This window comes from Simochromis diagramma, unplaced genomic scaffold, assembly GCF_900408965.1.
Source record: "Simochromis diagramma unplaced genomic scaffold, fSimDia1.1 OVJJ01000389.1, whole genome shotgun sequence".
Classification (NCBI taxonomy): Eukaryota; Metazoa; Chordata; class Actinopteri; order Cichliformes; family Cichlidae; genus Simochromis; species Simochromis diagramma.
The window spans coordinates 1,729,648-1,742,362 of record NW_024387227.1 but is presented as its reverse complement, the minus strand read 5'-3'; the positions used below and the strand labels follow the sequence as shown (position 1 = coordinate 1,742,362).

Sequence of the window (12,715 nt, the reverse complement as noted above, 5' to 3'; positions counted from 1 at the left end):
TTCATGTGTGAAAATGTTGTCTCGTGTTCCACAAACAACTCTGTGCAATATTTGCAATATTTTTTCTTATATTTGACTGTGCAATATACTCACTCAAATGTGCAATCCACTGGTATTCCTATTTATCCATATTATATATTCTGTATTTATATATGTGTATATGTGCATATATGGTATATTTATGTGTCACACAGTGGAAATTTGTATTTATCTTGTATATTGCTTTTATTCTGATTTTTAGTGTTTATTTATGAGTGTTTTATTTGCATGGTTTTATTCTGTTTCTATTGCATGGTTTTTAGTGTTTTATGTCCACTGTGGACTGGCTGCACATGGGACAAATTAGCTGATAGGGACCACCTGCTGAGGCAGGGGTGTGTCCAGAGGTGGCCTATCAGCTGTGTAAAGACCTTTTAAAAACAGGCTAGCTGAGCACTGAAGGAGAGAGGCCCCAGACTGGAAGGTCAATGCGAGATGGCCAGTGTGATGCGGTGACCCAGTCCTGACCTCATGGAATGGCAACAGTAAGAGACAACGCGTGTGATTGGCAGCAGGGCAGAGGTTTACCTCTGCCTGCATTTGTGAGTAGGGTCTCTACTGTTGTTTACTGGGTGCCGCTGGATTGGGAGAGGGTCGCCATGGCCATGAGCCAGGGCCACTTCTGGGACCATTGTTCTGGCCCCTATTTGTTATTTTACAGGACACCGACGCAAGGGGAGTTGTTGCGGTGGTCGCATGATGGATTTGGGTGCAGAACGCAAGCCGGGCTGGGAAGTGATGGGCCAGTGGAAGGACAAGAAGATGGGTGGCTCTTTCTTGTCTGCCGAAGACGAGGCTGGCGTGGACTCTGCTCTAAAGAAGGAATTCCTGGCCTGCTGATGGACCCATAATGAACATGTGGCATAATTATAGCAGGGGGGGGGGGGGGTTTGGTGAATGTAGAAAATGGTAGTTTTACAGGTTTTAGAATTGTTTTATTTAGTTTTAGTAGAGAGCAAACATTTTATTATGTGCATTTTAAGGGTGTTTTTATTTGTGCTCCCTGGCCTAGTAATAAACTGTTTCTGATCAGACCTGCTTCCTCTCTGTGCCCGTGGTATCTGACTCGCTTGCTCCCCCTTGTATTTTAAAGAATCTTTCTTTTTAGCGCGACCGCTTTAGTGTCGCCACGTGTTACATATGCTTACATCCATACTCTCAATCCCCTTTATTGTAACATGCAATTTCTGTCGGTGCTGCACTACTGGAAACTGAATTTCCCAGAGGAACCCACCCGAGGGATTAATAAAGTTTCATCTAATCTAATCTTTCAGAGTTGCTGAATCCTCGATTTGTCTTCTCAAAATCATGAAAGAAAAAAAACAACAACACATTGATGGCAATTCAGTACATCGGCGGTAGTCAGCTGACCACTGATAAGTAGTTTTCCTAAAGCTACACAACTTGTACTGTCTTAACAATGTGGAAATGCTGTTAGCTTCATAAAACTTTTTTCCCAAGATGAAAAAATTTCATCCTTTTTCCCAAGATGATGGTTCACCATCATTCTCTTACCAGCTTGCTTATTTAAATACGGGTGGTTGCTTTTCTTTCTTTCTTTCTTTTCTTTTTTTGACCAGGCAGTGTAAGACAGATTCAGCATAGATGCAGGAGAAAATTTAGAAAAACTTTTTCCAGCTGCCTACATTAATAGGCTTATTAATATTATTGCCACATTATTAAAAGTACATCTCAACACAGTTACAATTATGAATTCTATCAATCAGCAGAAATTGTGGCAGTGTTTGTGGTAATCTAATGTGAAAGTCAACTACAAGGCTCAAGTGCTTTTGTTTGAGGATTGTGGTGCTAAATAAGAGCCAACCAAACACTGGAATGATTTGAAACTGATTGCTGCTAGCAAGACAAAAAATGTAGTGGGGAATAAAGTTACCTCGCTAGTCACTAGTCTACACGGTCTCTCAAAACTCGACCTGCCTCTGAACTCTGCTAGAAGTCTTCGGAATTAATGATCTTATCAGTATTTCCTTTACAAAACCTTGAGTTTAAAATAAAATAAAAACATCACATCTGAAAAATTTATAAAAATGTTATGGTTTTCAGACTTGCATCTCCATCTCAGCTCCACCTCTTCCCTTGTATTCGTTGGCAACAGGAGTAAGAGTAATGTCTGGGTTTAAAGGGCACTGCTCGGGCTGCTTTGCTTTTCTGTGCGTCAAGCTCTGCGGGACGCACAGCTGCCTGAGGTTCTGTGGAAAGATGATCAGTTCAGTCCATTTGCAATAAATCATAACTTTTCAAAATGTGCAGAAATGACCAAACACCTATTACAGCTTCCCCAGTGTCCCTCATTATTAATTAGATTACTGCTAATTTGTTTGTTCTACGAATTTTGAAAATGAACAAGTTTACAGTCAAAGGAGCTTGCAAAGAAAAGCGTCTGGACTTCTTTAAGTTACTTGAAGACGTTTCACCTCTCATCCGAGAAGCTTCTTCAGTTCTAAGGTCAAATGGTGGAGTCCCAGATATAAACCTAGTGGGAGTATCCCCCCACAGAGGGACAAAAGGACCCCCTGATGATCCTCTAATCGCCTGAGCCATTAGTCTTCAAGTAACTTAAAGAAGTCCAGACGCTTTTCTTTGCAAGCTCCTTTGACTACGATGACCTGGATGACTGAGAACCTTCACAGACGAACAAGTTTACAGTTTAACAGACAGGATGATGGCCGGGAGTCTTCTACTTGATCTGCTGACTGTTCCTCTAACACCAGAATGAACTCAGGACTTCTAATGGAAATGTTTTAATAACTATTAGATGGATTGTGATGGGATTTAGTACAGATATTAATGCCCCCACACAGGATGTAGGGGATAACTTTACTGAGCCCCTGATTTTTCATTATTCTTACATGTTTCCAGATGGATATCTTATCTGAACGATACTGGAGCATTTTTTTTTAAACTCAGTGACCTTTCAGCCAGTCCAATCTAATGACGGGCTTTTGGCTTTTCTGGCAGCAAACGCATATTAAAGTTTAAGGTAATCCATCAGGAAGTATTTTGTTGTCTGGTGCCCAGCTTTGCTAATGTTTTTGGCCTAAGATGAGTTGCTGAACTGTCTGTGTTAATAGCTTGTGTCAAAGAGGCTGCAACTTTAAGGACACTGATGCGAAAAGCTTTTACTTTAAACTACAGAATTGTAAGGTTTAATGCTCTTGAATGTGTTGGGCTGTTAGTTAAAGAAAAGAACATTCTGATGTGTTGGCAGATTAAAAAGCTCATATAGTTTTAGATTTTTAAAATATTTTGTTCAGCACCAGTAACAAGAGGAGACATGCACACAGCATTGCTGAATCCAAGCATGGACACTGTTTTGATCCATCCGCCAGACTACCTTATCCTGACTGCACTTGTCATGGTGGAAAAACATTTAACACTAAACTGAACTGAATTAGTAACAAGATCACCTGGGAGCTTAATGGTGTTTCGGTGGTGCTCCTGTTTTCTTTACTGAGTGCATACCTGCCAAATTGTCCCTTTCATTGTAGTAACTTTAAAGATGATCCACAGAGGAACCAGAAGAACACAGAAGAGTCCAAGAAACCAGCCCAAAGCGTACGCCCAGGTCGGATAGACGTAGGTTTTGTTGAACTTGAGAGGCTTATATTTCACAATTGAAAAGACAAAAGTACCCTGACAGAAACAAAAACAACACAACAATGAAGTTTTGAAATTTTAAAAGAAATTCAGTTTTAGAAAAATCTTTATCATCACCAGGGAAAGTACAATGAGTATAGGTTGCTAAGTATAGGTTATCTACAGTTACTCTAAATGTATATGGATACTTTTGATTTGTGTTCTCTTCATCTGGGAATATTTTCTGTGGATTCATTGTTCCTTCATTGTCAGCAAATCTAAAATAAGTTATTAAAGAATTTGATTTTTGGTCAAGAAACATCTTGCTTGCAGATGCTGGTGTAGGCTCCCACTGTTGTAGGTCCTCTCGTGAAGCACTAAGCACTTTCCCTCCAAACCCCTGTTTTCACTGCTGACATATTTATCTGGCACAATGCTCATTAACATTTGTCTACAAGTCCTTTAGTTTCTGCTTTGCCTTGCTGGCTGTTCATAGTGTGATAATGTAGGGTCCTTGCATTATGCAATAAAATACATCTTGAGATGACTGTTTTTGTGAACTGTCTCTAAAAAATAATCCTGAAATAAATGAAAACAAACACACACAATAATTAATAATGAAATAAACTATAGTAGATTTTCTCTTTTTTTCCCCACTTTTCCTATCTCTCGCCACCATATTCGTATAACTGTCTCATACTAGTTTTAGTGTATCACCAGCAGGGTGCACCCTGCACAGTTTATCACAGAGTCATATGCCACAATGACACTGGAAGGTTATGGACACTTTTTTCTCTTCTTTATTCACTTGCATCTCTTGTTCATTCCTCACCTTTTTTGATTTTTGATTTGATTTTGATTTTATTGATTAGCATTCAAATTCAAATCTCAGTGAAAACAGTGAAAAAACAAAAAACACCTCAAACTATTTCCTGAACTAGAAGAGGAAGTTTTAGCTTTCAATTGTTGTTTGGTGCTTTATCACAAAAAGAGTCCACAAGTTTTCATGAATAAATTAGACTACTTGTGTTCTTAGGAACTCTGTTTCACTCACTAGACACACAGCAGGGGTAACGTAAAGCCAACAGTGCTTCATTAGAGGCCAGGGACGATAACCTATCATGTCTTCAATGTTGTCATAAAGACGATCAGCACCTGAGCAAAACATGAGAAGTTAATAACAAGGTTAGAATTATCACTATAAATTTTACCAGGACTGATAAAATAATAATAAAATCACAAGAGTTATTAATGAATAGAATCATAAAATGCTTTCTACAAAGTCAGCCAAAACAGTGAAAGTCATTCCTAAACAGTGTTGGACAAGTTACTTTAAAAGAGTAATTAATTATAGTTACTAGTTACGTCTTCAAAAAAACTAACTGAGTTAGTAACTGAGTTACAATATTCTAAAAGTAATTAATTACTTGAAAGTAACTATTGTGTTACTTTAAAAAAATGTTTAACCCTCTGGGGTCCAGGGTATAATTGGCCATTTTTAACTACTTTTGATGTTCCCTCCACATTTTACCTTTAAAAACTATTTACTTTGCCTTGTTTGGTCTCATTCTTTTCAGCACAACCTCACGTGTCTGAATTTACAGTTACATTTTCATTTTGACATACTGTATTAACACAATTGATCTAAAATCAGACAAACAACATAAAATCAGAGTAGAAAAAGTTATATTTTTTACTGTAACAACCACAAACATGTTTAATGAATCATATTTCATAACTTTAAATGCAAATATAAATTGTCAATTTTAAAATCCTATGCACAAGTTTTGCAAACAAAGTTATTTGCATCCATTTACCTTTTACCTTGATTTTTTAAAGTAACCATTTAAACTATTTACAGAACAATCAGCTGTTCTGCATTCAATAAGATGCCACACAAATTATTTGTGCAACTCCAAAACAATAATTTCTGTCCACTATAAAGGAGAACATCACAGCCTGATACCTGCAGGCCTGACAGCAGCAGGTGTTTCACTCCTTTTTCTACCTGGAGACAGCAGTCGCCTCATTGTTCTGACACACGACACAAAACTATCCACAACACTACACACTAACTACACAAGACAACACATTAACTACACACTCCAAACACGCTAAATTCACAAATCTCTCACGTCTCAAAACTCGCTCTCTCTCTTTTTCTGCTGTCTCTCTCTCTCTCTCTCTCTTTCTCTCTCTCTCTCTCTCTCTCTCTCTCACCATCACTCCTAAAACTTCCCCTGTTTGTTTGTTTGTTTGTTTGTTTTGCTCATAAGCAGAGAGTGCTTGCTAGAGCTGTCCTTAGACAGTAAACGTGACGAAACTATTGAGGAAAAAACGCCGCCTATATATTGTTTATCATGACTCTGGTTTTACGTGGCCTATCAACACAATTTACAAACTGGTATATATCACCTTGTTGCTTTGTCATGTTGAAGTGGTCATGTGATTGGCTTACCACGACTACTTTATTCTTCCTCAGTCAAACAGCAGCACTCATGCCATTGTTTTGCCTCCTTAGCTCCAGGTGTTGTGCAAGACAGTGACCATGATTACCGTTGGTTAGATTACTCGTTACTGAAAAAAGTAATGCCGTTAGAAATGCCGTTACTTGTAACGCCGTTATTCCCATCACTGTTCCTAAATAAGATAGCTGTACGATGTCAGTAGATGACAATTGATTTTTAACAGTCGTGCAATCAGTATTTGCCAATTTATCTGACACATTATGATTATTGACACCGTGGTGCCAGTGGTTCGGTCCTAGTTGAGCATCACCGTCTCACAAAGAGTTTAATAACAATATTTACACTTAGATATGAATGAAGATATCAGCTGACATCACCGCTTCACACACCAAATGTTTTTCTCATCCTAACCAGGAAACACTGTGAGGCGGTCCATAAAGCTTTGTTCATGCATTGCAGATGTGTTGTTATAGTTGAATGTTTAGTGTTCTTTAGATCTTTTGCGTTCATTCACATTCAAAGAATCACTACTTTCAGCTGATTTGGTGCCACAAAGTACACACATAAGGAACACTAAATGCATTTGAAAATGACACATTTAGTTAAAGCACAAAGAAAAACAGTAAAATGAAGGTCTGCATATTAATTTTTTTGAACATACAAAATATGACCACATCTTCTCCAGTCTAAATAACCTCAGCACTATCCCGCACATTATCTTTAAGCATCAGTTTCTTCCATCACATGAATAGAAATGTTTCAGGCCATTGCTTCTAGTAAATAACGGGCACACTGTACACGTCTTGTACAATTTTAGAGCTAACCAAACCATGCAAAGGTTTAGACAAGCTTAGCTTGATCTCTCAGATGATTACCAAGGTTACAAGTTCCACATCAGCCAATCAATCAGCAGCCACTGGCTCATCTAAGTAGCTCCTTAGTAGTCAAAGGAGCTTGCAAAGAAAAGTGTCTGGACTTCTTTAAGTTGCTTGAAGACGTTTCACCTCTCATCCGAGAAGCTTCTTCAGTTCTAAGGTCAAATGGTGGAGAGTCCCAGATATAAACCTAGTGGGAGTAACCCCCCACAGAGGGACAAAAGGACCCCCTGATGATCCTCTAGTCGCCTGAGCCAAGGTGTGAAACTGGGCGTGGGTCCAAATCAGCCAGAGTTTCAGGTGTGTTCATTGTGAAACCTGGCCCCACCTTATCATGCGAATTCCTGAGGTCAGATGGCCCAGGATGTTTCGGGCGTGGGCGTTGATGTGAGTGGGCGTTAAGGCGCCCACTCACATCAACGCCCACTCACATCCTGGGCCATCTGACCTCAGGAATTCGCATGATAAGGTGGGGCCAGGTTTCACAATGAACACACCTGAAACTCTGGCTGATTTGGACCCACGCCCAGTTTCACACCTTGGCTCAGGCGACTAGAGGATCATCAGGGGGTCCTTTTGTCCCTCTGTGGGGGGTTACTCCCACTAGGTTTATATCTGGGACTCTCCACCATTTGACCTTAGAACTGAAGAAGCTTCTCGGATGAGAGGTGAAACGTCTTCAAGCAACTTAAAGAAGTCCAGACACTTTTCTTTGCAAGCTCCTTTGACTACGATGACCTGGATGACTGAGAACCTTCACAGACATAGCTCCTTAGTATTTTTAATATTAAGACAAACGATGCAAGGAAAGTAGGAAAAAACTATAGGACGGATTTCCAGGTATCTTTAGTTTGCAACACTATTAACAAATGGTAGTTAAAAGGAAGTTGATGTGTGAAAGAAAACCTAACCTCTAGCAACACCTGCCAAACCACAAGACTTTTATGCATAATCGACACTAAATTCAGCATCAGAGGTTTGCAAGTTTGTATATCTAAATTAGGCTAAACGGAGAAAGTCCTATGGGTACATGAAGTTAAAGCAGAACTTTCTAGCCACAACACATGTCAGCTGTTAAGCAGTAGGATGGATCCATTATGCCTTCAGCTTATGTTCCAGCCAGTGGCAGTAAATACAAGCAGTTTTTTTCACAAGGCAAATGTCCAAACATTTGCTAAAAAAGCTAAAAATAAAAAGAGCAAAGCATCTACAACAACATTTCAATATGAGTACATAAACAAAAGGCGAGAACCCCACCTGTCACTCTGTTTCACAATTTGAGAACCACTGATTTAACGAATTCCTTAGTTAGCAAGAGGGAGATATAGGAAGTATTAGATGAGCCTCTGGAAGAATGCAGTAGTTAGTGGTCATAATTTTAACCTCTAACTAATTTGAGAGCTTTTTTTTTAACACTAACTTCACATAATTGTGCTGTTGGACTGGGCCTGAAGGGAAAACTCCACCTCAATAGAAAGTGTTTAAAAAGTGAAGCTGCTGGTAAAGTGGTGCTGAGCCAGTACCCACAAGACACGGCTTATTCTTGTGACCCCAGCTGAGCAAGATTCAGAATAGCTGGAATGAACGCCTATACAGTAAGCCTAAATTTTGGCCTTTTAGTAATAAGCGACTCAATAAAAGCAGTCTTAAGTGTATTTTCAATTAATGTGGGATTAGCAGGATTTGAATCAGCTTTCTTAGCCAGATCTGTGCAAACATGCAAGGATTTGACTCTCGGATTTTAATGACTCACCATATATCCATCCAATCGCTATCGACTGACACACAGAAAGAAGGAGAAGATTGTTTCCACTACACACATAATGATCAAAGAGTTGAAGGAAATACAAGCCACCCTGCAGGAAGACAGAGAGGTTAATTGGTATAGCTAATCAAAGATAAAGACAACAAATGCATGCATACAAATTCAGTTTTGCCTAGAAAGAAGTAAGTTAAGAGTAATGAGCACTGGTCCATTTTTACACCCTACTGAGGGTAGTGTAAAGACTTGTGGGAAAGTTAATCAGAGCTCTCACCTCGGTGACGAGGAGGAGGCCGAGAAAAAAGCAAACAGAGCAGAGGCAGAGCAGCAGCAATTCTCGACGATAAGCTCTTCGAAACACATTGGGGAACATATCCGTCACTGAGGTCATCAAACACTCCAAACTCACAAACTGCAAGAGACGCAGACAAATCAAACACATTTACTAAGAACCAAACATGTACAGTGGTGAAAAATAAACAGGATTTCTAATGGCTTAATGCAAACCTGTGTATCTGCCCCCAACAAGATGACCATGATGAAGAAACATATAGCCCATAATTGAGGTAAAGGCATCATGGCTACCGCGCGCGGATAGGCAATAAATGCCAAGCCAGGTCCTGTTCAGAAATATTTTCAGTCATTGATGGCAACTTAAATATTTTTGGATAAAACTGCTTACTGCAGCCTTCTCCCAATTTATATTTTAGTTACAGCACTCTAAATGTTTTAAATCTGGACTCACAAATTCTTGCAACATCCTACTGTTAGGCATAATGACCTGATGGCATTCATTTATTTCATTGGAAAGAGTTTAAGGTCAGGAGGATTGTTCAGGATTAAAGGCGGGGAATTACTGTATTAGCCGTGCTTAGCTAAGAGAAGCTAATACAGGAATTTTGTCTCCAAAATTAAATTAAAGCCATTTCCATGCCAAGTAAAAACACAGGCCCAGCTTTTCCATTTAGCATTGTTTTGTTTTGCCTTGATTTTGGTTTTTTTTTTTTTTTGTTTGGTTGATTGGTTGTTTTTTTTTGGGGGGGGGGGGGGGGGGGGGCGTATTTTAAAGTGGATTAATAAAACCCACTGACAGTGTAATGACTTCATTAAATATAACAGAAGTTGTGTAATGATGCCCTACCAGAAGCTGCCACTTCTGATATTGGCAGTCCTTGTTCGTAGGACATAAATCCCAGAACAGAAAAGATTGCAAACCCTGCAACAAAACTGGATCCTCCGTTAACCAAACACAGAACAAATGTGTCTCTGTGGAAACAAAAGAAGAAAACACACAGCATTCAACAAAGAGCAAAACAAGAAACACACTTAAAGCAAAAGCAGCTGTTTAAAATGTTGAAATATGAAAAAAAGTCCCTTGCTGCCCAAGATATTAAGTAAGAAGAAAAAAGTTGTACAGGATTTGAGCATTATGTAAACTTTTTTATTTACTGTTCCATAATCAAGGGATGTCATAAACAGTCTGCATGTTATTAAGAAAGCCTGTGCCGTTTTATGATTGTTTCACTTTGGTGCTCCCTGCTGGCTATTCTAAAACTAAGTGGCCAGGGATTAAATAACGTTGAAAACATCTGTTTAGTGCAGTTTTATCTTGTCATAACAATAAGATTACTAGAATTTTTGAGCATATTTTTTTTAATTTAAGAACATGGGCGGGGGAGCGTACTCACTTGTAACAATCATTGTTATACTTATTGTAACTGCCCAGAGCCGTCAAACTCCCCTGACAAATCCCAAAGGAGAAAAGGACTTGTGCACCCGCGTCCATCCAAACCTGATGCCAACACACAGATATTAGTTTACTCATCACTAAATGATGATATTCATTGTGTAAAATGTAGGTATTTTAGTGTTTAGGCTTCCGTGGGTAGTGTGCAAGCTTGCAGCTTTGCTTGGTATTGACACATTGTTTTGATCTTATTACTTACTTGAGGGTCCACCAACCTTGTGGGGTCAGGATACAGGTAAAAAGCTAAGCCGTTTATGGCTCCTGGTAAAGTGAGTCCACGAACTAACAGAACCACCAACATCACGTAGGGAAAAGTGGCCGTAAAGTAAACTACCTGTCAACAAGAAGAAAATGCATGGTTCAAAGCAGACATCACAGAGACAGTGTAAAGTTTGATGTTCTTTGGTGTAAGAAAACGTTTTTTTTCCATCTAAACATATTTCAGACAATACATTCCTCATTTGTGCCATAGTATTGTCTCTCTTTTTTTGCTTGCAAAATGAGACATGACTGCTGTCTGCATTTAGGTGTAACTCCTCTTCCTCCAAATACATTCCTGTGCCTCCTCCCAAAGAGTTCAGATTTAGTTTGAGCTGTTCACAGAACATTAAGCAATACTGGAACCATGTGATCTTTGAAACTTAAGAGGGGGTTGCTGTTACCTTAGGTTCTTACTAATCTCTTTTAGAATTGCACATGTGCAATTCTAAAAGAGATGTGTAGATTACACTACTGCAGTAGTGTAATCTACACAGGAAGCCACTCCCAGGGAGAGTACCAACAGTCCTGAACTTTTGCCTTGTTACATCCTGATAAACTCCAGCTTGTATGTATTTCTGTATTGTCCTTCTAAGGTCCTATGAAGGTTCTTTTGATTGAAGTATATGTTCCCACCAACAAATTTATATGAGACGATTAAACTTTCAGCAACCAGACCTTGGATGTGACTCTGATAATTTTCTTTTCAGTGACCAATTAAAACAATCCTGGTATTTTCCAAGGGTTCACAAATGTATTCTTGCAATATTACTTCAAAAGGTACCGTAGATGTGATAGTAGATGTATAAACTGTGTTTACAGAACTTATTTTCTAAATGCAGACTAATAAATCATATTTTAAAGATGTTTCTCTACCTTTCCAGTGGACTTCACTCCTTTCCAAACACAGAAGTAACAAATGATCCATGCCAGTAAGAGACACAAGGCCAAATCCCACCTCAGGCTACCAATCTCCTCAATCCCTTGAGATATACCCAGTACTCTTCTCCTGAAAAGAAACCCATATTATTTGTTAAAACGACAGCCATTTGGGTGCAAAAGAACTTTTTTCACAACTACTATAAGTGATAACAGAGTTGACACAATGCAAATGTTACAATATTTATTTACAATAAACCAGAAAGTCAGTTATGTAGTTGCCCATCAGCCAGACACTAACCTCCCTTATTTATGTATATAGATATAAAATGCACATAATTTCAACAAATTCAGTGGATTCAAATCTCATTACCTAAAATATGTTCAAGGTATTTATTTAGAATGCAATTCTACAGATAGTCTTTTAGTTCTGATACGTCTTCTTTTATCCACTTGTCTAATTCCAACAAAAGTGTATTTTTGTGACAGGCTGCTAGTCACAAAGTGCCTAAAGATATCATTTCAGAGTTAGGTGCTTTTTCTACACCTAAATGATTGATGACAGTGTTTAGTAGTTAGTAACACAGCAACAAAGAAGCAACAAAGAAACACTTCGAAAGACTTTCAGACTTTCACTTTCAAAACTATTGAGCACTTAAAAAAAATAAAAATAATAAAATAAAAAAAAAAACTACAATAAAATCTGGCAACTTGGAAAAATACAAACAATGAGTGGTGGCTCAAGACATTTGCACAATACTGTAAAATCCCAAATACTGGAACCTTGATTTAATCAATTAATGTATCAAATGATACAGTGCAATACTTATACAGTAAACACCACAGATGAAAAGGAATCAGAAATGATTATACTTTTATTATATTCAGTAAATGACATGTTACTGTCATGGAGTTAAAATGATAAGGTGTTATAATCACTGTAAATGACTCATTTTGCATTGTGTTGTTTGGTGGTTACTAGGCAACATGATGAATCATAATATGTAAAATAGATAAGAACTTTTAGCAGCCAAGTTTGGTTGCATAACTTATGACCATGTAAGAGGAGTTTGTGAACAAACTGATACAT

The 12,715-nt window shown here is 38.4% G+C and overlaps 1 protein-coding gene and 1 long non-coding RNA gene across 4 annotated transcripts in view; both read right to left on the bottom strand.

The window, feature by feature from the left end:
• Window positions 1–1,030: 1,030 nt before the first annotated feature.
• LOC120746753 (sodium- and chloride-dependent GABA transporter 2-like) overlaps window positions 1,031–12,715 on the bottom strand; it is a 33,430-nt gene continuing 21,745 nt past the window's right edge. For 2 of the 3 annotated variants that reach the window (XM_040052203.1, XM_040052204.1), the window contains exons 6-15: window positions 11,623–11,755; window positions 10,688–10,822; window positions 10,430–10,533; window positions 9,883–10,007; window positions 9,249–9,361; window positions 9,016–9,153; window positions 8,733–8,835; window positions 4,691–4,791; window positions 3,523–3,693; window positions 1,031–2,249 (exon numbers count right to left, since the gene is read on the bottom strand). In XM_040052203.1, the coding sequence (XP_039908137.1) occupies window positions 2,100–2,249; window positions 3,523–3,693; window positions 4,691–4,791; window positions 8,733–8,835; window positions 9,016–9,153; window positions 9,249–9,361; window positions 9,883–10,007; window positions 10,430–10,533; window positions 10,688–10,822; window positions 11,623–11,755 (1,273 nt within the window). In that variant the 3' untranslated portion in view covers window positions 1,031–2,099. Of the gene's footprint in view, window positions 2,250–3,522; window positions 3,694–4,685; window positions 4,792–6,094; window positions 6,214–8,732; window positions 8,836–9,015; window positions 9,154–9,248; window positions 9,362–9,882; window positions 10,008–10,429; window positions 10,534–10,687; window positions 10,823–11,622; window positions 11,756–12,715 lie in introns of those variants that run through there. The other variant, XM_040052205.1, reaches the window with a different exon arrangement.
• LOC120746755 lies at window positions 4,436–4,681 on the bottom strand. Its single transcript, XR_005698932.1, has 2 exons — window positions 4,556–4,681; window positions 4,436–4,468 (listed from the first exon to the last, which is right to left on the bottom strand). It is a non-coding gene; the product is annotated as an uncharacterized LOC120746755 (long non-coding RNA).